Source organism: Diachasma alloeum, unplaced genomic scaffold (genome assembly GCF_001412515.2).
Source record: "Diachasma alloeum isolate Michigan unplaced genomic scaffold, Dall2.0 Dall_scaffold_78908, whole genome shotgun sequence".
NCBI lineage: Eukaryota > Metazoa > Arthropoda > Insecta > Hymenoptera > Braconidae > Diachasma > Diachasma alloeum.
The window spans coordinates 2,578,302-2,605,892 of record NW_021683643.1 but is presented as its reverse complement, the minus strand read 5'-3'; the positions used below and the strand labels follow the sequence as shown (position 1 = coordinate 2,605,892).

The 27,591-nt window shown below is 36.2% G+C and overlaps 1 protein-coding gene across 1 annotated transcript in view; it reads right to left on the bottom strand.

Annotated features, from left to right (window-relative positions):
* LOC107047753 (small conductance calcium-activated potassium channel protein 2) overlaps window positions 1–27,591 on the bottom strand; it is a 163,847-nt gene that overhangs the window by 53,587 nt on the left and 82,669 nt on the right. Inside the window, exons 4-5 of the mRNA XM_015270581.1 lie at window positions 19,842–20,240; window positions 8,767–8,862 (exon numbers count right to left, since the gene is read on the bottom strand). Of these exons, the coding sequence (XP_015126067.1) occupies window positions 8,767–8,862; window positions 19,842–20,240 (495 nt within the window). The remainder of the gene's footprint in view (window positions 1–8,766; window positions 8,863–19,841; window positions 20,241–27,591) is intronic.

Here is a 27,591-nt window from a genome sequence, read left to right as displayed (position 1 = left end):
CTATAATTCGATGGTGATGGAATATAGTCAGAAGAATTATATTTTTCTCTCAGTGTACAAATTACGTCAACATAATGTTCTTTTTCAGCTTCTCTCCATTCTCATCCTGCCTAAATTGAATTTCTAGGTGGACACGACTAGGTTTCAATGTAATGCTCACACGATCTCACGGCTTGATATTAATCACGAAGGCTAATTAAATCGGATTATCATTTTCATGGGTTGCAATTCCGCCGGTGTGAAAACAGGATTTGTCTGATTAATCGAGTTACTGGGCTCTTTAATTGACGATGGGCAAGGGGATTTACGTAGTGTCACCAATAATTCAATTCACAAGTTCGTAATGGTTAGAAGGGGAACACGACTTCAGACCCTCATTAACTGATTTTTTTATTAGATTTTTGCAATCCATACGGTGAAAAAAATATAGAAAAAATCATTGTGGAGCAGTACGAAATAGGTTCACCGTAATGAACCCATTCTATCGTGTTAGGACAGTGGTTATTCTGAATTTCACAATCGCAAATCTCTTGCGATTGCATTGAGAGATAATTTCAAATAATGAGTTTTTTTTTTAAGTGAAATAACCACCGAAAATGTACTTGGATATCCATAAAGATCAGAAACGGGTAATAAATAAAGGAAAATCTATTTAACTGTGAATATCAATTCTTTCCATTAAATTCATTCACTCAATTTTAGTCTTTGAATTAAAAAATAGATATTAAATTCAAAATTAGACTGGGTTGGTGGTCACTCGCTTCGCTCGCTCCCATTCCGGATGGGTTGGAGTGAGTGTGACCCATTACGGCTCGAACCAATAACTTCCCGATTAACTACCTTTCTTTCATTCATTAGAATTAGATTTTTCTATACAATTTATTCCATTGAGATATTTCCTATTAAATTTCCTCGGCTCAAATTTTCGAAGTTTTTTGTGTGATTTTCTTACTGAAAAAACAGAACAACAGAATGAAAAAAAAACTAAGAATGAAAAAATTGACCTATATTGAAAAATCTTTGAAAAGTTTCAAATTTCAAAAATTCATATTCGAATTACACCGAAACCGCTGAGACGATTTTGCCGAAAATTCACTCCAGTCGTAATCATACAAAGTTGCATCAATTATGATGGCCCGAAAACAATCTCATCGTTTGTCTGAGAGAAATCATCAAATTTGGTAAAAAAATGACATTTTTCTACGTTTTTTTGCAAGTTTGATTGCAAAATCTAAAGAACCGCTGAGGCGATATTATTCAGAATCTAATCAGTTCTAAGTTACATGTAAACACATCGATTGTGTGAAAAAAAAAATTACATCCCATCGTTTGTTCGCGAGAAATCGTAGTACAAAATTTTGATCACATTCACACACAAATGCACCCATACAGACCGGTCTCTAAAAAATGTCGGGGGAGTTTCTAGGGGTCATGAAACGTGGAGAAATCATGAAATTTCCATAATAACTTCCTCCCTTCGGCTTGCGAAGTTGATAAAAAAAATAAATAAATGGTAAATTCACCATAGTCATTCACAGTAGTCTTCATCATAACAAATTGAGTATAGTTAGTACAGGAACGAGAGGAAAAATTGTGAAGATATATGGACAAATGAATGAATAGCTTTCCTGTCTGAAAAAAAGCACAGGACTCCATAATGACTGTCAGGGAGAGCATCTAACACGTAGTTTACTCGGAAATATGAGGGGTTAAGAGTTATGTGGGGGAGCACCCAAAGCCGGTGTATATACCAAGCGGTATATGTCTCCCTTAGACGTTGGGGTCGCGCCCCTGTAGTTGCGAGGGAGACATCGAGTGCGTATATCCTCCCTCATGCACGACAAAAGATGGAAAAATCCCGTCTCAATCGCGGAAGGTCGTTTCGTGCGCACAACATACTTCCTCAACGTAATCACTAGGAAAAATAGTGCATCAAGTGAAGACACTTTCGCCCCCGTTTTCAAGACCTTTGTTTTCTGACGTTTGAGGCTCTTTTGGGGATGTTTAGCCATTTTCAGCAAATCTTATTTTTTTATGTTCAAGGAAAATTCTGTAACTTTTTTGGCTGATAGCAGAACATATGGAACTAACTTCTTTGATGTTAAAAAAAATTAATCGCAATAATCTCGCTGGAAATAAATAAATAAATTTTTTTTTTATACACGGGCTCTTATGGGATTTATGTTGAAATTTATAATTCACCTACTATAAAACTCTAAAAACAGAAATAAAAATAGAAGGTAATGTGCAAAACTATACTGAATCGAATGGCCAGAAAAAAATTGGGGTTTTGGCGGTGCATTTTGACAATTTAAGTATGTTTAGCCATTTTCAGCAAATTTTATTTTTTTATGTTCAAGGAAAACATAGAACATATGGAACTAACTTCTTTGATATTAAAAAAAATTAATCCAATAGTCTCACCGGAAATAAATAAACAAATTTTTCCTTATACTCGGGCTCTTATGGGATTTATGTTGAAATTTATAAGTCACCTACTATACACTGAGAAAAAAATTTATTCCTTCCAAGAAAATGTTATTGGTGATATCTTTTTCATACTCTTAGTAGAAGAAAATATCTCTTTTGGAACGTATTTCTCCAGGCCAGTCATTTCCAGGTGCTCCGAAATCAGTTCCAAGCGTGAGAATTATGGTGATCTATAAGAATATTCTTCTGCATATGACCTCGAAGAAACTCCAATAATAATTATTAACATTTGGAATTATTCCAATTTTCTTTACCTGAGAAAATCGCCAATTTGTAAAATCCGGAAGATATCGNACATTTTGTCAAGGTCATATGTAGCATAATAATCAGATTGTTCAACATCACTGTTGAGGACATTTTTGAGGACAGACTTGGACTCTCTGAAAATGATTGTCCTGGAAAAATTCGTTCTGAAAAAATATTATCTTCTGACGAGAATATCAATCCTTGGCAGGAATAATTTTTTCTCTCAGTGTATGACTCTAAAAACAAAAATAAAAATAGAAGGTAATGTGTAAAACTACACTGAATCGAATGGCCAGAAAAAATGGGGGGCACCCGCGCAAAAAGAGGAAATATTTGAAAGATTCTATCCCATATAAGCGCATGTTAGCGCATGCGTTTAGTGCATTTTGTCCACTCCATTTCTAAATCATAAACGGGGGTTGTTGGATTGAAATTTTATCAAGATAAAGGGAATAACTTCATCTCTCAGTTGAAAAAAAATCAATTCTTTTTTGAATACTTGTGATTTAGGATGAACATTCTTAATGTCTAAAACTGAAGTTGTTCATGTGAAATGTCAAAATAATTTTTTTTTTTTTTTATGCTTATTTTATATCGCTTCGAGTCTGATGAGACTATATGGCGATTGATCAAGACTTTAAAAATGGTTAGATCTCACCATTCTACTCGGCCAGGAATCGAACCTGGAACCTATCCGTTGTGAGGCAACGGCCTTAACCACTACGCCAGGCCACCGGGCAAATGTCAAAATAATGAACAAAAATTGAAAAATTCACAGGAGAAATATCTGAGTATGCTACACAGAGAGACATTTTTGATAAAAATTATCCTGCCGTTCTATAAAAGTGTATCATGAGTCATCGTTTCCTCATTTCTATCCCGAAATTTCGTCAACATTAATATATGATGATTAAATTTTATTCTACATGAGAGAAATTTTATCCTGATGCATAACAAATTTTACCCTTCCAGTCCAATAATTTTTATGTAGATAACAACGAAAATTCTGGGACGGTTGATAAACTTTACTCTACCGATACAGTAATTTTTACTCTGCCGGCACGGTAATTTTTATTTTTATCAGGATAAAATTTCTCTAACGTAGAATAAAATTTGATCATCATATATTAATTTTTACTAAATTTCGGGATAGAAATGAGGAAACGATGACTCATGATGCACTTTTATAAAGCGGTAGGATGATTTTCATTAAAAATTTCTCTTCGTATACATCATTGGCAATTTTTGCATATTTTTTATTGTAAGACACTATTCTAACAAGCGGTTGACAGCTACTAAATCCTTCCATCTATTCTATCAGTGTAGTTTCTCCGAAATTGTAAACAAAACCGGTAACTGCTGTTTGTCTCGCTGTTGAATACGCTTGTGTTGATAGATACTCCATCGAGCACAACCTGGATTTATGTATGATCTGCCAAAATATCCACATACAACCAATACATATTTTCCTGCTAGCCGACGGAAACTCGGATGTTGTAATGAAGCTATCGAGTGAACGCTGGTCATAAAACGCACTTTAGTTTGTAGCTGGATCAATACTAGACACTGTTATTCCAATTTAACTGTTAAAGTTGCACATTTACAAAGAGACAGGGGGTGAACTACAGACATGTCGACTGGTTTATGTCCCCTGTTATTACCTCCACAAACTCTGGGAATTTAAACGCAAATTAGTTGTGAAACAATTCCAACTGCAATTATAAATCCTGAATTGTTGAATCGTTGCGAGACTCGATATGTCTGAGAATACGTTGGATATGTGTTACGATTATTGGATGAAGGTTCAGCAGAATCATAATATCGGATTAAAATTGTTTCGTTATATACAAAATTAGATGTGCGCAAAGTTCAGAGGTTGTGCGATTTTGACTGTTGGCCAGTTTTCAGTGAATATCTCGAAATCTTTGGGAGATGAACATTTTTTTGACAGCATACTTAGTATTTTTTTTGTCATTCCGGCCGTAAGGCAGCGATTCACGGACACGCAGCCATTCCTACGGCTATGGCAAAAAATATTGTTCGTCACACGGGCAAAATATACTATTTTTGTATTTAAGTGCTCAGTCGAAGGTATTCTTTAATAAATATGCAATTATCTCGAAAACTAGAAAATTTATAGAGCAATCTTACGAGCATTTTTTGTAGATATAAGAAATCTGTATAAAAAGGAATGAAATTATCCCCCAGAATCCCTCATTGTCAAGATAATTTATAACAAATGACAATTATGTCTTAATTGGCGGAGAATGGGGTAAAAATTTAAATGTGAATATCTCCTAACTAAATAATGCAATTTTGGTAAGTTGAATCTCATTTTGAAGTTTGGAAAAATATCTTGACAACGAGAGAAAAATCTTGAAATTTCACTCAGCCGTTCTCGAGTTATTAGCGATTAAAAATGTTTAATTCTCTCCATTAATTTTATTGAACCAATAATTTCCCCACCTTCTCGTCACATTATCTTCTTGTTTTTCCGAACATTCACTCTTAATTTTTTTATATATTTTTTTGAAAACTTTTATTTTTCATTGTTTTTCTTGCGACGTTTGATTTCTCTTCGGTATTTTTTTCTTTTCGGATTTTTTTTAGCAAATTTTTACTTTCCTTTTTTTTATTTTATTGCCTTCTTCTCCATTGAAAGCCTCGCTTTTGACATGTTCGTGACAAAAAATAATATTTGTCGTTACGAAACATTGACGATCATTTGATTGAACAAACAATAAAATTCACAAATTAAGAATGAATTGTTCAACAGTCCATTGAGAATTGAAATTATTTTCCAACTTCAATAAAAATTAGTGAACTTTAATTAATTCCAGGTAAACTACTTTTAATATTACTAAATAAAAGATTATTGCCGATCCGTGTATTGGATATATGTATCAAGAGGATCAGTATCTAGTGTGAACAGACGGGGGAGATTTGATAGTGGACTGGGAGGCTGAGATTAAACGATCAACTGGACAATGAGGGATTGAGAGGAGCCCAGGGAGCAAACGGGGAAGTTTCGAGGCACAGGCTGTATTTGCCAGTGGCTGTAGTGAGAAAGTCAGTGGGATAAAAAGGCAGTGTATACCCCCGAGTGGTTCTCCTCCTCTTACTTTTTTTTTCACCACGAGGGAATCATGATACTCCGAGTAACAGTCAAAGTTCTGGGTAGGCAAAAAGGGGAAAAATAGAATTCACAACAACTGAGAATTTCAATTTCCTCTTTTTACTCGAGTCTTTCTGTTGTACTTAAGTATCCTGAAAGCCTAACATGGGGCTCGCGGGAGGATGGGGGAGGGGAATTCGAGTATTGAGATGGACATGGAGTTTGTAGTGAGGCTGCTTTGAATGATTCATTGGATACTCGATATTTCAACTTGCATCGATACTTTGGGGAAATGGGTGGATGTGTTGGAGGAGCTGAAGTCTGTTGGTTCAAAGTACCACTCGTTGATTTCACGTTGAATAATGCTGGATATTTTACGGGGAAATGGAGAGGTGAATTTGGGGAGAGAAACGGGGGTTCAGTGATGTCTGATCGATTGGAAAGACAATATTTTAGATATTTAATTGATTCGATATTGTGATACACGGAGAGAAGAGTTGGATAAAAATTGCTTCGAAAATTGTGATGAAGTTTACTATACGAATGGTGGAGCGAAATGTGGAGCGAAATTCAGTGAAAAAATACTGGTTTTTAGTGGATACATTGTTAAAAAATTGGCTGAATTTTACGAAAATAGAACTTGAATTTGATTTAAGGATGTTCGACACCCTTTTAGCCAAAATTGACGTTGTTTTCATTTTTCTGGCAAATTATCGATGGGAGTGACGTGAAAAAATATAACGATTTTGTGGTTTGTCATTCTTTAATGGCTCACGAAGTTGCGTAGTGGTGCGATAATTTTCATGCGTTTTTTCTACAGTTTTGTGATTCTTTTTAAAAGTTTAGAGAAAACGCAGGAAAATGTTCGCACCACCTTAAAATTTCGTCAGTCATTAAATAATGACAAAACGCAAAAACGTTATATTTTTTCACGTCAATTCCATTATAAGTTTGCCAGAAAAATTGAAAAAACGTGAATTTTGGCAGAAAGGGTGTAGAACATCCTTAAGGGGAAAAAGTCAATGGAATTTCAAGTTTCTCTGAAAATTCAAGTAAAGTTCCAATTTTTTTAGCGACAGGAAGACGGAAATTCCACAATTTACGTGAATTTTCAAGTGAAAATGTATGGTTACGGCCAAATGTCATGGAATTTTCAGGACATTGTTTTGAAATTCTTGGAATTCCAGGAATTTCAGCTTAATTACAATAATTAAGCTGAAATTCACAGTTCCCACGGATTTTTCCATGAAATTATGAGTTCTCAATGACAAAATTCCTTGAAATTTCAGTGGACATGTTATTTGTTAGAAATTTCCAGACCCTTCCGGGAAATTTCAGTGGAAAATTTTTAACAGTGTATCTTACGATTTTCTCGGTGAAAAATACATCTATGGAGGCAAAAATTATCCTTCTGTTTAGTAAAATTTCTCACACCGGCAGAGGATTATTTGTTCTATACCCGTCTGGAGGTCATGGGGACGGACGCAAGTGAATTTTTATCAAATGGGTTCGGTAAAAATCATTCTCCATCACAGAAAAATTATACGAAAAATTGGGGCAATTATTGGCCTTTACGGGGATAATTTTTGATGGGATACAGGGTAAATTTGACAGTTTCGGTACAAATCACCCGCACGTTTAGTAAATTCACTATTAACCTTGCCCTTTTTCTCCTATTTAAGGTGAAAAAGTCCTGGAAATCGAGGTTGCTCCACGATTATTTGACTTGTTTGGTAATTTTTCTTCAATTTTGTTCTCCGTGTACAAGGCATATATACACTATTAAAAATTATGAATTTTCAATGATAAAATACTTTGAAATTTCAGTGGACATGTTACTTGTTAGAAATTGAGAAGACCCTTAATCGGAAATTCAGTGGAAAATTTTCAACAGTGTAGGAAAAATTACCCCGACGCGAACCGGAAACACGTAGTGAAATACGTTTTTGGGCACTTTTTATCCTGGCAACAGCTATAAAATACGGGATAGCAGATGAATTTTCCACTTTTATTTCGGGAAATACATCGCACTGTATGTGTAATTTCACCCATTGAATTGGGTCCATCGAATCCATCATGTGTCGAATCAATAATTTTCCGATCAATTCCCTTATATGTAGACGGGGATAGTCATATTCATAAACCCTAATTACCGTTAAATTTTACAGCCGTCAATTAGTTAACATCACTCCTAAGCTTTCAATTATTCAAGTAAATATCAATTTAAATACTCAAATTTTGAACTATTTTATTAATCAATAATTTACGTAAGAAGGTTGACGATTATTTGGTTAATCGATAATTTCTTTTAAGAAATTAGAAATATTCACTTAATGGAGAATTTACAGTTCTATATTATCGAATATTAACTTCATCATCAATCGGAAATTTGAACTATTAATATTATATTATTTTTAAATTTTAATGAGTATATTTAAACATTTATCAATGTAAGTCGTAAATCCTTTTAATATTGAAGAACTATAATATTGATGGCCATCCCTCTATGAAGACCAGTTTTTGGAAGCGTACACGGAGAGGAATTTTCTAGAAAACTTCTAGTACGAGTACTGGAAAAAATCACAATCCACGAGCTGTGAAAAATTCCAGTGCTGTTAAGGTAAAATTTCTTGGTATTTCTGGTAAAATTTTCACAGAAATACGAGCAAAAATTCACGTTTTCCCTATTAAAATTTCTCGTGCCAGTACTGGAATTTTTTCCTGGTCGTCACTTTGCTCTTCTCCCGTGCTAGCACTAGAATTCTTCTAAAAAATTTCTCCCCATGTATCAGGGCGGCTCTACGGAGGTCATGAATCGTGCAGAAATCATGCAATTATTACAGTAACTTCCTCCCTTTGAGTCAAGAAGTTGAAAAAGAAAACAAACTTTTCAATATTTGAGCAGTTGTATTTACCTGTACTTCTAAGGCATGGTAAGCAAATATGAGGCCAAGCAGTATCACAGTAGACATAGATATCAGGGTTTTCAGTGCAGTCGAGTAGAACGAGGCCTGTAACACAAACATTGTTATCATAAGTACCTGCACATCGTGCTACACCGTATGATTAATGACATTGTATAATATATGGTTAGCATTGGTGAACATGATCAGCATCACTTCCCTCGGGGTTTCGGCAGTGGCATTAGAATAAGAAATAAGGACGGAATAAGAAATACAAGTTGGGTAAGGGCAAGGCTAGTGTTGACAATTGAATTTGCCCCGGAGGCTCTCATGTGTCTGTACACATCGTCCTGTACAATTGACATGATAAGGGAATCTCCGTTGAAATTGCATCTCATTCCTCCGAATATTGAGGGACAATGCTGTTACTGGTACGTAAGTTTGATGTATCCAGAAATGAGGGTATACGCAAGATTCAGTCTGAGTTGCCACGACGACTGTGAGAAATCTGTTGAGTGCGCAGGTCCTCTTCGACCAGGCAGCGTTGGTCACGCCCTTTGGAAATTGATAATAAAGACTCAACAGATATGGCACGCGTAATTTATGCATCTTATTTATATTTTCGGAGAAACTACAGGGACAAGTTCATTAGCGGAAAATGTCCGGAATTGATCGAACGAAGTGGGTTTTTTCTTTTCAGCCAGTGAGGTTTTTATCACTTGCGGAGGAGACCGCTGGAGGCAAGAGGGTCATATCCAGGGATATTCATCAATGTTGATCGAGCACTAGGACGCGCCTGTTCGACTAACCGTGACAAGAGTAATTGGACCCAGTGAAGTATCTGGGACAAAATAGCTTGGGTATAAAAAGTCAAATTAAACACGAGTGGAATTACCACTTCTACCTACGTGCGTCTAACACTCCGGTTACATCACTAATTGAGCGAGACTAATTTGATAATTGTGAGGGGAAACGTGGAAGAGGGATCTGATTTTGAACCTGTTTTTGCGTGAATGGTGGGTGCAGAAAATTGATTAAGGATGTTTATGCAAAACCTCAAGAGCGTTTTAAATCATTGATTTTTTCGGCATTTAGTAGGCAGAGTTAATCTTAAATATTATTTTTTAGGCACTCGGAAAAAGATACCTGAATTGAGTATAAAATATATTCGGATCAAGTTTATTTTATACTCAATTGGGGTATTTCAATGCGCAGATGATTCTTTTGTATCAGGCCGAGTGGTAGCAAGACCTCTTAAGGGGAGACTACTATGAGTTTTAAAAGTCGTGGGTTATTGGAGTGAGAGTTTTCATACGTTGAAGATCGATTATATAGACCTGAAAACGAATGATTAGTGCAAAAAAAAATTTTTTTTGATTGTTCGTTTGCCCGAAAACGCTTAAAATGCCGAAAACAGTCCAGGGCCTCCAATTTTTGAGCTACGAAGGATTTTTTTTTTCAAAATTTTCGGAAAAATATGTGGAATAACAATTACGAGCTAGTTTTTTTCAAATTTGCCTCTTACATGGCTAAATTTACTTTTTTGTATTTTTTTACACAAATAGTGAATTTATTTATATGAAAAAAAAACAAAATCAGCTGTGTAGGAGTCGAATTCCAAAAAAACTGGCTCGTAATTCTTGTTCCACACATTTTTCCGAAAATTTTGAAAAAAAAAAATCTTTTGTAGCTCAAAAATTGGAGGCCTTGAACTGTTTTTAGCATTTTAAGCGTTTTCGGGCAAACGAACAATAAAAATTTGTTTTGCACTAATTATTCGATGTGAGATCTACATAATCGATCTTCAACGTATGAAAAGTCTCATTCCAATAACCCACGACTTTTAAAAAACGCATAGTAATCTCCCCTTAAGGGTAATATAAGGGTCAGGCACTAAGTGTAAGAATATGAGGGTCAAAAAGTGGAGGTTAAAATTGAGGGTGAGAATATTGGGGTCAAAACATTAAGAGCAGAATGTAAAAGTACAAAAAGTGGGTGTCAGGGAATAAGGGTCTAAATATAAGTCATATATTATGCTTGATCATCGTTTTTAGCCCTTATATGACCCTCATTGCCTGACACCCACATTTTTACTTTTATATTCTGATCCTAATTTTTTTATCCTAATATTCTGACCCTCTTTTTTTAAGCCTAACACTCTGCCCCTCGTTCCTTCAGCTGTCCATTCAGGCCCTCACTTTTTGACTCTAATATTTCGCCTCTCATTTTTTAACCTCCACTTTTTCACCTTTATATTCACGCACTGTCTGACCTTTATATTACACTTCAAAGCTCTTGGTAGAACCGCGGCTGATACAAAATAATCATCCTCGAATTGAAACACCTATCTCCCATTCGAGTATAAAATATACTTGAATCAAGCTCCAATGTCAAACCCCGGTCTGGACCATCTATTTTTTCAGTAAAAATTTTCGGGTTATTCATATTGAGAATAATCCCGGTTCCCCTCCTACCTCATCCAAAGCCCATTTAATCATTTCCTATGACGTCACAAAGATGTAGAACGCTATATGAATTCCTTTCTTTAATGTTAAATCAAGTAGATTATTTACTCGAATCAAGAATAATATACTTGAAGCAAGTATATTTTATTCTTGAATCAGGTTTATGTATGTACTTGATTGGGATGTAAAATATACTCAATTCAAGTATATTTTTTTCCGTGCATCCGTTAAATTCAGTAGTTCGAGTGTCAAAATAAAACGTTTTTTCTGTTTAAACCAGGAGATTTGACAAAGATACTCTCCATCTTCATTTTTATCTTTTGAATGGAGACTACTACGAGTTTTAAAAGTCGCGAGCTATTGGAATGAGATTCCTCATATATTGAAAATCGATTATATATGTCTAAAAATGAATAATTAATGCAAAAAATTAATAGCTTATCATTCGTTTGCCCCGCAGACGCTTGAAATGATAAAAATAATCCACGGCCATCAACTTTTGAGCTACAGTGGTTTATTTTTTCAAAATTTTTGAAAAAAAGTGTGCAATAACAATTACGAATTAGTTTTTTGAAATTCGGCTCCTACTGTGCTAATTATGTTTTTTTTAAATAAAAAATTGTACCATTCATGTAAAATAATCCAAAAAATGTTTCTAAGAGAATCGAGAATATATTTTAAATATTTTAAGGATAACTCTTTTGCCTATTTTACATGAATGGGGCAAATTTTTATATTAAACAAAATGAAATTAGCTGCGTAGGAGTCGAATTTCAAAAAACTAATTCATAATTGTTATTGTCCACATTTTTTCAAAAATTTTGAAAAAAAAAAAACCTCTGTAGCTCACAAATTGGAGGCCCTGGACTATTTTTAACACCTTAAGCGTCTGCAAACGACCAATAAACAATTAATTTTTCTCCTCTAATTCGTTTTTAAACATATATGTCAAATATAATCGATCGTCAATGCATGAGAAATCTCACTCCAATCGCCCGTGACTTTTAAAACTCATAGTAGTCTCCCCTTAAGTGTCCTAGCAGGTGAATGTTCAATTTGAAAATAAACGCCACAACAATTCCCTCATTTACTCTTCCTCAAACAAACCTCAGCCGAGATCAGATCTCGTGGTTCAATGTAGTTAACACAACTACCAGTACCGCCACGTTACATCTGTCAACCCAAGCACAATGCACCAATGCACAGAAACAAATGTCTGGAACATATCACGTCAAGTCAAGCCAACTCAACAAATCCTAGAACACAGAAAAATTCAATTTCCGGAAAATGGATAAACATCCTCAATCAAGGTACACTCGGGTCTAGTGAGCACTCCAGAAAAAGTGAGTGGAATGTGGTTAAGCCAGTTGACGAAAACGTGAATATTTCAAATGTTCAGTGAATGAGAATTGAGTGAGCGTGGCGAGGGGGCGGGGGTGGAGGGGGGTTAAAGGGGAGGGCAAATTAATAGTCAAAGTGCAGTCGAGTGTGCACTCGACTGTGGAAGCATATGTCGACGACTCGGGTGAACTAAACTCTAGTACCACCGATTCGTGATAGTTTCAAGTTGTTACTTCATTCACTATCCCCCACCTCTCACTCAGTCCCTACCTTCTGCACTTTGCTTCCACAATAGTTTGAGAATTCTCGAAATGAGGGGGTGAGTGGGTGGAAGTGTGATCGATATAGACCAACTTATAATTTCCACTTAGCGGAATGTGATAGTGCAGTCTGATTATCTCTGGCTATACTACTTGGACACTCGGTTTTGTGGAAGAATCTTGGTAACTCTTTCTGCTCATGAAAGTCGTATTAGGGAGGTGGGAGGCTCAGGAGGCAGCGAAAATGCTGAATAATTGACGCAAGAGGCGGGAGAAATGGCTAAAGTTTCACAAACTAATTGTGAGTCTGTTTTTTTTTATTCTTGTTTTAATGAGATTCAAATTTCTTTGTTGGCAGTGATAATTAAAAATTCTGAAATTCATGGAGACACTTTTTACCTCAAACTGGGAGGATAAAAGTTTTATGGTTATACAGTGTTTTTGACGTTTTTTTTTCGAGGGGTTGGGGTGAGCAGGATGGGGGGGATAAACAACGAGTGTACGAGGTAAAAAAGCGTTTTAAAGGTTTTATAAGCAGTGAAAATAAAAGAGGAAAATCCCCGGAAGTTTTCGTCGAGATTAATACTTCAAACGAAAGTTTCTTGTTTAGATTTTTTTGTGGATGCCGGAGCATCTGAGAGTCTGATACATCTATGAAAAATGAAAGGATATTGTGTGGAATGAAAAGAGGCAAACAGACGGTTTTATGAGCAAGAAATGGGAATCCCTGTTGATGGGGGAGATGTGGTGTAGGTCGATGAAAAAAAAATTGACATGGTGGGCAATATTTTCAGGCCTGCTTGACGATTCCCCTGATTTAACACCGAAAGGGATTACAGATGCGTCATCGATAGATGTTGAATGGGGAGCGGGCAAGGGGATGCTAAATGGGCTGAATGTCTATCTTGCGGGAGTTTTCACCCTTAAAAAAATTTCATGGCCGGTTTTATCCCCTTGACTGTAACGATTGCAAGTCCCTCGTAAAAAAACCATTTTCATCTTCTGAAAGTTTTTTGCGTCAATTTAAATTACGACTTTTAAAATTGTGGAGGAGCAAAGAAGGGAAGGGTGAGAGATTAAATATTTTGGATGATCTGGGTGAAGCGATTTTGGAGTATTACAGGACGCTTTCCATAATTTAATTAATATTTCAATTACATTTTGAATTTGGGAAATGGAGGGGCGCTGCACGGGAGGGAATTTATTGGTATTTAATTGACATTTACATGCGGATTTTCAGAGTTGTGAGAGTGAATTAAATTTTCAATAAAATTGTCCATGAACCTTCGATTCGTGTTGATTATCTCCTTCATGCGAATGTCCGCCAATAGAAATATTCCGATAAATTTCCATTTTTTCGCACAGCAACCCGAATTACCGATACTGGAAATCTACGTTGAATTTAATATTTGCTTTTTGATGATTTTGAATTTGTTGATGATTACCTGATAGTTATTTTTATAATTTGAAAACATTTTCATTTCGTCATCTAGTTGAAATTTTAATTTTCATTTGGTTGTCGGGGGATTAACCCCTCACGTACATGCGCATGTGAACGCTTGTTTTCAAAATTGATTATTCCCAAATCTATAAAGAATAACTGGATAAAACAAACAAAATTGGAAACCGGAATACAGTAGCTTCAATTAGATACCGGTTTCATAATTTTCCATTCATTATAAATAATCGAATTTGAGTTGTATTGAGTACACATTACGCTTGGTAACAGAAGGGCCCCGTCCGTGAGGGGTTAACTGATTTCTCTGTATCAAAATATCTTGAATTTTCATATGAATAGTTGTTGAATATTTCAAGGACTAGTTTCGTGAAATTGCTCATGAAATTTTCTGTCAGTGTGGTTGTGAACTTATCGGAACTTTCGGGATAGCCACTACATGCAAATTTTGAAATTTGTGACTTGGAATCTGGTTTGAAATTGGAATTGGATTATTCATGAACTTTCTACTCACAGTGAGTTTTTCTCGAACTTCGCAAGAGAAAAGGTGTCAATAACTACTTGAAATTTGAAATCCTTTGCAGCATTTAAATATTAGATACAATGGAATTTCTAATGAATTGAAAACTCGAGACAATAATCACTTGTCACAATTTTCGCATATCAAATTAAAATTGAAATTGTTGTTGAATTTTCAACCAGTCGACAACATTTTTATTCACATAAACTATTAACCCTAGTTGGTCACCATAGGAGGGAAACGCCGCAGAAGGTCGATTTTTTTTTCTTACCATTGACTGGCTGAGCGGAAAAATCCTAAAAAATTGGAATGCGTCAATTCAAGTGTCTAGAAAATTGTGATGTTTTTTAAAATTATTTATATCCACAATTCCTGAAGAAAAAAAATTATTTCTAACAGACGGGCAATTTTTTCCCATGTTAAATGAAATTGCCCGTTGTACGACGTTGCCGAAGTCTCGCTAAACGCGCCCGGGCAGTATAGAGTGAATTAGGCAACGCTCGGGCCCAAATAACACGGCGGCGATTCCCTGCGGAGGTGACCAAAGTCGCAAGTTCTCATATGGTGACCAAACTAGGGTTAAAATTCCGTAGAACTTGGTTATTGTCGACGATTTAAAAAATTTTGATGTGAAACTTGAAGTAAAATTTTCCGTATTTGAATTCTAGAATATACAATAAAAAAAAATTCTTTCAATTCCGTGTGAATCACAGCGAGTATAATCCAACCATCGAGCACTGAGTTACCGGAGGAATGAGTACCCTTGACCGTCTTTCACCGAGAAAAGTGATGAAGGGAGTGAGAGACCAGTGGAGCACACCAGCCAGACCTAGAGTATCTACTCGAGTGGATGCCTCTACTCTATCAAAAGTGTGCATTGAACGTGGAAACAAGTGTTCTAGTACTCCCTCCGTTGTCACATTCATGCCAATTCGTATCCCCTCCACCCGCTCCCGAGCAGTGAATCGCGTTTCCCTCGAATTATTCCCAACACTGATCAGCCAATTATCGTCAATGTCAATAACGATATCCCAGCCTTGTCAATGTCCCAGCAACTGCCACTGTCCCGGTTTCTGCCACCCTCAACAACTATTAGAACCTTAATATACGGAGAAAAATGTTGGAGAAGAATTACCAAACAACACTGTTGGAAATTTTTCGAAATTTCATGGAAAATATGGTAGTAATTCTCATGAGAGTGACATTGAATTCGATTTAGGGGAATAATAGTTATGAAATTTCAAGTTTTAAGCAAAATTCAATGAGATTCATGACTTCTCAGGGGGAAGGAGACGAAAATTTCACAACTTGGTTGAATTTTTTAAGGAACATGAAAATTCAGAAACAAAATGACATGAATTTTCAATTTTTCCCTGAATATTTGATTTTTCAAGGACAAGATTTCCTGAAATTTCAGTGACATTTTCCTCAATTCTGATTTTGACCAATCAGAGTGCAGTATTCGGGGTCACGTGACGCGTTTCACACTGATAATTTCCCCGGCTGCAGGGAAATTATCAGACTGATAATTTTCCTGTAGCCTGTCAACTGTTTTCTGCGAATTTGACAGATATTCCTCACATTTTGGTGAAATGTGTGCCGTAACCCGGAACACTGCACCCTGATCGGCCAAAATCAGAATTGAAAAAATTGTCCTCCAAATATCCCTCGACCTTCAAAATTCATCGGATATTTCCCTCAAGTTTTCCTGCATATCAACGATCGGTATCAGTTTTGCAGTAAAATCCCTCGCGCTGCGCGCTCGGGATTTCAATCGGCAGAACTGATCCCTCTCGTTGCTATGCAACAAAACATTCGGGAAATATCCGATACTTTTGAAGGTCTTGGGGTATTATAGCTGAAAATTAAATATGATGAAAATTTTCGGGATGTGACACGGAAAATTCAGAAGTAAATTTATAACAGCGAAGTCAAGTAATCGTGGAGCATGTTCCATTTCAAGTACTTTTTCACCTTACATAGGAGAAAAAGTGCGAGATTAATAGTGAATTTTACTCCGATTACCCGGGAAAAATTACTAAACGTGAGGGTGATTTGTACCAAAACTATAAACTCAAAATTTTCTCAAATTTTCTCGAAAACTGGAGAATTTCTTTGAATTGTTTAGAAAACTCAAGAATTTCCTGAAACTGTCTGTAAAACCAAAGGATTTGCTTGCACGTTCTATAAAACCGGAGAATATCCTCAAACTCGCAGAAATCTCAAAAATAGTCTCAAAAACTTGAGAATATTCTATACCGAGAGAAATATTCAATAAAAATTACGTATCTATTCCGTAATCCCGGAGCGAAATGTAGTTGTAGGAAATTTTACGGAACTGTCACGGAATTTTTCCAGAGCGTTCAGTAATTTTTACCTTAATCTCCTGTGAGAAATTACGATACCGTCACTTAAATTTTCTGAGTCGATTCCGTAATCGGTGAGCAAGCTGTGAGTTCCGTAATTTTTACTGAACATTTCTCTCCGTGTAGAATTTTCCAGAAAGCTCAAGAATTTTCTAACGCACTAACTTATACCCTAAAGCCAATTGGCTCCCCTAAACTATGTAATAGTAAAAATACCATTGAAAAATCCATTCAGTCATTTTTACGTGAATGGCGGCCAAAGAATGGGCAATAAACTGATTATATTTAAGAAAACGGAAAGCATTGTGGCATCATTAACTGGGACATAGACAGTAAATTGCCCAGCGTGATCCCTTTTATTTCCCCACAGCCATAAAATGAGTACGAACAATTGGCGTGATAAATCAAATTGGGTGTCAGCAATACCTAACCCGAGGCATCCTCACTCAGTAATAGCTGATAACAATTGGTGGTCGCGAACTAGTCTCTGCTCACCCCCGATCGAAAATGCTTCAACCCGAAAATGTTGTGTATGTGTGGCACGTAAATGCAAGCCCGCATTTACCCCAAAATCACATTAAACCAGTCACGCATGAAGACACTGAAGTGGTCTATTGTCTGTTGGATATGTATACACTCAAGTGCTGTGTGCTCACACGCTAATCAGGCTCGAGTCATAGCACCCTCATCTTTTGAGGTGATTTACCTCGATCCTTGGTGGCGTAAGATCGTCCTTAAGTAACAGCAATTAAGAAAAAAAAAATTTAGTAAATCATGGTAACAGGTCGAAATAACACAAATGAACTCGAGGTACTATGTCAATACATCTGCTTCAATGAGCACAAACTCAGGACATCAAGTCAACACAATTAAACTCGTGGAGTTTCAACATAAAATACTTGCTGGTAATACATTTGCAAATACAAGTGCACTGTTGGGAAATTACTCTTGAAATTTTTGACATCGATTATACGGTTGAGGGGAGGTTGGAGTTATAACAGTTGCCAGTTTTTGGTGTGAGTGAACATTCCCATGAGGGCATAGTAAATTCGGAAATTCTCGTCTTTCTACTGCTAAAAATTTTCATAGTTTTCAGTGAAGTTTTATGATTTTATTCTCCTTCAATCAGTCATCGGCATAATCATAAATTTTAATTAAAGGGAAATTTTGAATGAGTCAATTGTTAATATGACTCGCCAATTTTTTAATTATTGAAGTAATCATCAATTTAAATACTCAAATTCCGAATTATTTTATCAATCAATAATTGAGTTCGGAAGATTGGCTATTATTTGGCTAATCAAAAAATACTTTCATGACATTTAGAAATATTTACTCATTTGTGAATTGATAATTCCATATTGTCAATTATTCTGTTAATAGGCAATGGAAGAAAATTTAAATTACCAATTATTACGTTTTTCAAATTTCAATGAAGATGAGTAAATCTTCATTATTGTAAGATGCAACTTTTCATATTACTAAATTAATGATTGATGCCGATCTCTGGCTTAAATAGAATTTCACGTCACTAATTTTGAGCAAAATGTTACTGATTTTCATTGATCTGCGTCATTCTAGTCAGTAATAAATTTCTAAAAATTAGTGACATGTCACCGAAAATCAAAACTGCTTGTTCTCCATTTCCAATATTCTGAAAACTGCGTAGATGTAGTAGTTCGTGGTTCTTAAAATTGACGGTAAAATTCTCATTCGCAATCTCTCAATTCATCGAATTCTCGTAGGTAATACCACAAGAGCTTCAAACTTATCAGATAGGTTGGTTGCAAACAAATGAAGGAGTCAAGTTTTTCAGGTGAAAAAATCACGAGAAGCACGAGTGATGTTTGCTGAAAAATTTAACAAGTTCGTTTGGACACTACCACAAATTTTTTTTAATTTCATGGAAAATATCGTGGTAATTCTCATGAGAGTGACATCGAATCTAATTTCCCAACTTGATTGAATTTTCAATGAAACATGAGTATTCAAAAACAAAATGACCTGAATTTTCCGAATTTTTACGGAATAATTGAACTGAAAAATCAAATGTTCTATCGATTTTCAGATCATTCGAACAAAAGATCAATGGAATATTTGATTTTTCAACGACAAGATTTCCCGAACTTTCAGTGAAAATTAAACATGATGAAAATTTCCGGGATTTGACACGGAAAAGTCAGATAACAATTTTTAACAAGGTATGGAACCTTGAGGGATGCCTGATTAATTTAAAAGCTGGAGTAGTATTCGGAAGAGATTAGTTCCATCCAAATTGCGGCCAATCGAATTGTACTAAGAGACAAAATTCATTTGTTAGTCCCAACAAAGGTCTCACTCGAGTAGAAAATCTTTTGTTTTTCATATATATATCAACATGAAAAATTACCAGTGAAATTCTCCGTGTTGACTATCTAAAATAACAGTCGAATTGTGCAATTCTATTGCTTGAAATTTGATTGGGAGAAATTCTCAACGCACCTCCTGAATTTGCAAATTATTTTTTGTCGGTACGTTAAAGTTGTGCATGACATTCGAGTGTGTTATTTCGACATGTAATCGTAAATAATAACTGTAACAACATATCTATGTAACTACTCATCTACCAACCACATTGATACTTGATCAGATGCATTAAAAATTTAATCAATATCCACTAAACACTGATTCATCATTTACCTTGGTATAAACTCCAGCGCTTGACAGCTCATTCTCAATCACCATCATGATGATGCCAAACATTCCCATGACAAGGGCATAATCACTAATGCGTTTGCGCTTTTCGAATAGTGCCTTTCGCCTGCCAAGTCTGTAGCCAACGTTGGGCTTGTGTTTTGAGCCAGGTCCAATGCTGCCCGATGGTGCTATCTTCATGGGTCCACCACCCAATCCACGCTCGTCCATGTAGCGTGGATATTCCGAGTGGACACCGACGAGGGCAATTCCAGCATCATCACCACCGGCACTAGTCAAGACACCACTGGCACAACCACCACCACCACCACCTTGTCCACCTCCGGTCCCACTGCTGCTTCTCATCGCCCCGGGGATCGAAAGTGTCGACACTGGCTTCCGCAGCTAGAACACGTCAATTGGGAATATTAATTACTCGATCGATTGATGTTTATTGTGAATCACGTTGTGTGCCACGAAATTCTGAATTTTTGGCTGCATTTTCCGGCTGAAACTTCTAGGTCATTTTTATTTTCATCTGCATTTTCCACGATCAAGTTCCACTGAAATTTCACGAAATCTTGTTATTGAAAAATCAAATATTCTATTGATTTTCCGTTCAAATGATCTGAAAATCAACAAAATCCTTGATTTTTCAGTCCAATTATTCCGTAAAAATTCAGAAAAGTCAGAAAAATTGAGGGAAAAATTGAAAATTCATGTCATTTTGTTCCTTTATATTCATGTTCCACTGAAAATTCAATCAAGTCGTGAAATTCCCATCTCACTCCCACTGAAAACTCATGAATTTCCGTGAATTCTACTTAAAATTTGAAATTTTATAACCACTCATTCCCTAAATTCGATTTAACGTCACTCTCATGAGATTTACTATAATATCTTGCATGAAATTACAAAAATTTCTAACAGTGTGCGCTGATTGAAACACAACTCTGATTCATACAAACCGAATTCCATAAAAATTCCCACTGTAGAAATTAGTGACTATGAATACAGTGGCGGACTTAAGTTCGTGAACAGCCTGCACTTGCATCCTATGTGTTTTGTTCATGAACTTTAGTACCCGACTGTACATAAAGACTCATAAAGTCTCATAACGAATTTCATTTGCCGCCGACCATTTTCTCGTTTGTTTATCAGGATATGAATTATCCTGGGGCGTGAAGTGCCGTCGGAATTCATTATACGACCAGCCACCCCTGGTTTGGCTTTGAGGATTCGCCCGTGGGGCTTTACACCGTAATGGAAGCATAAATAGCGCAGCATTCGGGTTACATGCAGATATGGAGATAATGAACGCTCACAAAACAATTGACCAAAAAAATATAGAGTCGATTCACGTGGAGGCTGTTAGTATCAGTTGGACACGTGCCACTCGGGTAAATCTGGACGATTGGACGCTATTTCCGAGGGACTTTGATCGTTTATTCGAGTTATTCTATTGTCCGTGAGCTTTTATCATTCACCCAAAGACGCATCAACGTGACATGACATCTCATCGATAAAAACGTGACCGCGTTGGAATTATATCTTGTGCGTGAGGTCTGATCGAACAACTCCGTGGGTGAAGGAGGGAGGGAAATCCTGCACGTGCGCATGATACATTCATTTCCCTGCTTCCTTGGTGACCTTCACATGAGTAGAAAGGAAATCTAGAAACTCCTGAGATCAGGATGGAATGTCCAAGATTTTTGGCTGAAATTTCTGGTACACTTCCTGGAAATTTTTGTCAAGTGCCAGTTCCACAGGAATTCCAAGGAATTTCGTCATTGAAAATTTGAAATTAAATGAATAGATTAGCGGAAACTGGAAATTTAAGTTCAATTTTTCCATGAAAATCGTCAGAAATTAGAAATACCGGTCAATGTATTCTTGAATTTTTAATTGATTAAAGTTCAACGTCATTTTCTGGTGACATCGTCATTAATTTTCAGACTAACGTCACTGATTTTCAGGGACCCATCTTTAATTTTTAGGAATCTGTCACCAAATTTCAATTGTAAAAATCACTGATGATGAAAATTATTCGAGTCAGTATTCAGTATCACTAGTAATAGTTAATTACATATTCTGGTTTCACAGTCTCAATTCCACTCGACTAGATTAATTTGAAAATATTCCACTGGGTGATTGGTCGCTCGCTTCGCTCGCCCCATTGCGGGTGGGTTGGAGTGCTTGTGACACATTACGGGTCGAACCAATAACTTCCCGACTAATTGCCTGTCCTTCATTCATTAGAATTAGATATTTCTATGTAACTTATTTAATTTATAGATATTTTCCATTGAAATTCCTCGGCTCATATTTTCAAGTTTTTTTGTTTGATTTTCTAAATGAAAAAAACAGAAAAATAGAATGAAAAAAAAATAAGAAAAAAAATTGACCTATATTGAAAAATCTTTGAAAAGTTTCAAATTTCAAAAATTCATGTTCGAATTACTCCGAATCCGCTGTGACAATTTTGCTGGAATTTCACGCGAGTCTTAATCACACAAAGTTGCCTTAATTATGATGCCAAAAAATCAATGTGTTCGTTTCTCTGAGGAATCATCAAATTTGTAAAGAAATGTCATTTTTTACAAATTATTGACGTTCTTTCACAAGTTTTATTGCAAAATCTAAAGAATCGCTGAGGCGATGTTGTTTTGAATCTAATCAGTTCTAGTTTACATGACAACACATCGATTGCGTGAAAAAAAATTAAATCGCATCGTTTGTTTGTTTCCGTTACATTTTTTTTTATTTAAGGCATTTTAAACCATTTGGTTTACTCCGCCATCTATCCTCTACCTAACCTTGCGGCTGTGGCCGGCTTGCTACACTGTACCGCATTTGCTCCTACGAGAGAGACGAAGGAAACTACAGAAAACCTCCGTCGGTACAGTCGATACCTCTATTAGAAACCTCCCGCTCGTCCAGAGCCGAGGTAGGACCCCACCAGAATCCGCCTCACGCGAGCCCCTTAACCCCCTTTACCGGAAGTTAAGGATCCTCCCCCCAGTCGGGATCCGAAGCCCAGCCACCCTTTCGAGCCCCCAACCCCTGTTACCAGAAGCTAAAAAACCCGACCGAACTGGGATTCGAACCCACGACCTCCTAGTGGCCAAGCCGAACTAACGATTTAGCCACCGCGACCATTGGACGTCGGTAATTCCGGTACATATTTTCTAGAATTTTCAGGACAGCGACACTGAATACGATTTAGGGGGAAAAATCATGAAATTTCGGATTTCATTAAAAATTCAATGTAATTAAGTAAGAAATTAAACAATTCTCATCTTTATGTTGATTAACCCGACGACCTGGCGCAGTGGGTAAAAGGGTTGCCTCACATGCGAGAGGTTTCGGGTTCGATTCTCGGTCCGGGAGAATGGTGATGATCTAACCCCATTCAAAGTCTTGATCAAGCGGCCGCTACAATAGATCTTGATAGATTTAGGTGGCATACGGCGCTTTGTGCGCCTAGTCGCTCCATTCTAATCTAAAAAAAATCTATGTTGATTAATTCTGGAATTTTCCGTGAAACCTGAAATTTCATTACTTTTTCCCCTAAATCTCATTCAGTATCACAGTCCTGAAAATTAGTACTCAACTGTCCATGAAATTTCATCTTTTTTCTAACAATGTCCTACACAAAATTACCAATCGGTAATTTGAAACGAAAAACAGTATTTTTCGCCATCCGTAGAAGCTCGGAGGTTCGTTCCGAGGAATGAGAACGAATGGGAAAGAATAACGAAGATGGAGGAGAGGTGGACAACCTGATGGATGTCCAGCAATTAACCAATGTCGCTCGGATGAGAAATGACATCAATTCCCTCGTCTTTCACGATAGATCATAAGACACATGATTGATTCACCGAGAGCAGATATCGGTGTTTTATCCCATTCAGTAATATCGATAGGCATGTCTGACTGATGTACGTTTGCTTTCGAGTCATTCGTATTCATACTTGCGTCTGCATGGATGCGTGATATACAAATTTATGGCGCAACCATCACACACGTCGCGGGTTACGAGATTTTCCAAACCACGGTTCATGGGCTATTCATTTTCAGGCTTCCGCAATCTCGGTAGAATGATAACGGCTTGGAACTGCCTTCGGGTTACGATGTGATAGTTTACGAGAATTCAAGTCGTTTGGGGACCGATGATACCTGCTGCAATATTATGATTTTTTGTGTTCGTGCCCGGGGAATCGAGACTTTCATGATTTTTTAAGTTCATGGAACAAAAAATGTACCTGAATTGAGTATAAAATATACTTGAATCAAGTATATTTTATACTCAATACTCATTTTATACTCAATATATCAATATATCATTTTATAATCAAGTATATTTTATACTCAATACTCATTTTATACTCAATATACTTGAATCAAGTATATTTTATACTCAATTGGGGGATGGGTTTTTCAATTCGAAGATTATTCTTTTGTATCAGGCCGGGTTGTAGCAAGCAGCCTTGAGTGTAATATAAGGATCAGGCACAATGTCAGAATACAGCGGTCGAAAAGTGGAGGTTAAAAAAAGAGGGTCAGAATATAAAAGTAAAAAAAGTGGGTGTCGGCAATGAGGATCTAAATATAAGTCATATATTATGTTTGATCACCGTTTTGAGCCCTTATATGACCCTCATTGCCTGACACCCACTTTTTTACTTTTATATTCTGACCCTAATTTTATGATCCTAATATTCTGACCCTCTTTTTTAACCCTGAAATTCTGACCCTCATTCCTTCATCTTTACATTCAGGCCCTCAGTTTTTGACTTTAATATTTAAACCCTCATTTTTTAAAATCCATTCTCCACTTTTTGACCCTTTGTTCTCACACTTAGTGTCTGACCTTTATATTATACTTGAGAGCGCTTACAACCTGGGCTGATACGAAATAATCATCCTCGAATTGAAACGCTCATTTCCCATTCGAGTATAAAATATACTTGAATCAAATACATTTTACATTGTACTTGATTCTGGTATGAAATATACTCAATTCAAGTATATTTTTCATTCGTGTTTGCTTCTGGGTGAGGACGCTATTTCCATTTGTAGGTAAATGTAAAAAATGATCGAAAATTGAAAAATTGAAAAATAAAATTCATAATTTCATAGAAAAATCCGTGAGAAAAAAAATTACACCCAAAAAAGTTCCATGATTTCTTGACCAGGAATAGCCATCAATCTTCTGATTATCCAATATTAAAAGAATTTCCGACTTACATCGATTAAGGTTTAAATATACTAATCGAAATTTAAAAATAGACTGTTAACAATTTCCGTCTTACTTTTCCGTGTCAAATCCCGAAGATTTTGCTCGTATTCAATTTCAAATGAAATTTCAGGAAGTCTTGTCATTGAAAAATCGAATATTCCATTGATTTTCAGTTCGAATTATCTGAAAATCAATCAAATACTTGATTTTTCAGCTGAATTATTCGGTGAAAATTTATAAAAATCATGAATATTCAGGAAAAATTCATGTCATTTTGTTTTTGAAAATTCATATTCCATTGAAAATTCAATAAAATTGTGAAATTTCCATCTCACTCCCACTGAAAACTCATGAATCTCCTTGAATTCTACCTAGAACCAGAAATTTCATTACCATTTTTCCCCTAAATCCGAATCAGTGTCACGCTCATGAGAAGTACCATCATATCCTCCATGGAATTTCAAAAAATTTCTAACAGTAAAATAGTAAAATAATTTAATAATAATTGACTTGACTTGACTTTTATAATAATTTCTAGTAAAATAATTGATAATCTAAATTTCCAATTGATGATGAATTAAATATTTAATAACATGGCACTGTAAATTTTCTATTAAGTAAATAATACTAAATTTCTCATAAGGGATTTCCGATTATCCAAATGATCGTCAATCTTCCTAACCAAATTACTGATTAATAAATAATTCGGAATTTGAATAATTAAATTGATGATTACTTCAATAATTAAACTTCAAAAGTGATATTAACGAATTCACTACTTATTAATTTAACGATGATTATAATTTATAGATATGGCTATCCCTGTACTTGACTTGCTCGATAGTTTTTCTCTCAACTTTGTTCTCCGTGTGGAAATCAGACATTTTGTTTTCTCTGTAAATGTTCGCCAGCGAAGTTTCTTTAGGCCTTCTGCCGAAAAATACTGCTGGATGTTTAGTTTCTAAACTTTTTTCGCAAGGCAGGGACTGGAAGAGAGCCAGATAATCGAATAACGGTGAGAGTTGGGTAAATTCGATTCTGGTGAGAATGTCAGGTGGATGTGACTGTGAGACCGACGTTTTTTCCATGGTTTTCAATGAGATATTGTGAAGTCAAGCTATTAAATTCACAACTACGTCGTAAACTTCTACTGTGGAGGTATTTTTTCTCCTTCGCGTGCTTTATAAAGTTCTGTTGATTCTACTGATTCTCGGGGGTCTCTTACGGCTCGTTTATCGCTGGGGGTATAACACCGTCATCGCGGCCAAGTGTATATTGTTCAGTATATTTACTGCTTTTTCTTTCTATTGTGAATCTCTCCAATGGCGAAATCGAGCTTGTTATTTTTTTCTCTCAGCGAGGACAATCGTAATACATCGCTCGGCCTGCACGGTGTATCGATACCAACAGTATTTCGTTTGCGTAAGCAAGGGGGTGGGGATTAAATCAGCTCGTGAATTCCATTCATTTTTGGGGAATGGGGAATATTTATTCCGATTTTATTCCAGTATGCTTGAGTTATAAATCTCACTGCGAGAGAATAACTGAAAATTGGAGAATTTACATTTTTGTTTGGAAATTCATGCATGGAGTCGCCGTCAAAGAGGGATGTGGCACGTAACCTGAGATATCCTGGGAATTTTCACGTTGGATGGAGGTTGACTGATCGCTGGAAAATAAAATCGACACGACTCATCTACACTGAGAGAAAAACGACAGAATTCTTGAACAAGTCTTACTTGTGCCAAGAAAATAAGCGCAATATTCTAACCTCGCTTCGCTCGATTAGAGCGCGGTTTACGGGCCTTCTGACGAAAAATTGCATTCATCACACAGTCCAAAAGTATTTTCTGACGAATGTGATTATAGGCCTTGCCTTCGGCTCGGCCTACAAAGCCACATTCGTCAGAAAATACTTTGTGGACCTTGTGATAAAAAAACTATTGAAGACATCATCACGGTCTGGAAAAACATCGAAAGTTTTGGAGTCATCGCAATCTCGAAAGACATTGGATCGGTGCATCTCGTCACAATTCCGGGAGGATTTATCTTGCCTGGATCTCGAGATTTTCGGTTTTTTAAGTTCACGAGACGAGACAAGAGGGATATCGAGACAAACATTTGAGAAACAAAAAATACTGAAACTCAGACATGATGGATTCTTCCAAGTTCGTGACGAGATCCAACGATCCAATGTCTTTCGAGATTACAACGATTCCTAAACTTTCGATGTTTTTTTAGACCGTGATGATCTTTCCAAAATAATTCTCGTCTAGTCTCGACGACATCACTAGACGGGATAAATGATGAAAGGAACAACGAAGATAAATGAATAACGAGAAAATGAAGATAGTTGAGAGGGAGGAAAAGAATAAATACGTAACAATACTTTGTGGGCCGTATGGTGTCATCTAGTTTATGTCACGGCTACGTCAAAAGTGCAACTTATTGCTTTGTTTTGCGTGCAATAAGTTGTGTATTATGATCTCATGCACACTGAGAGAAAAATCTGAA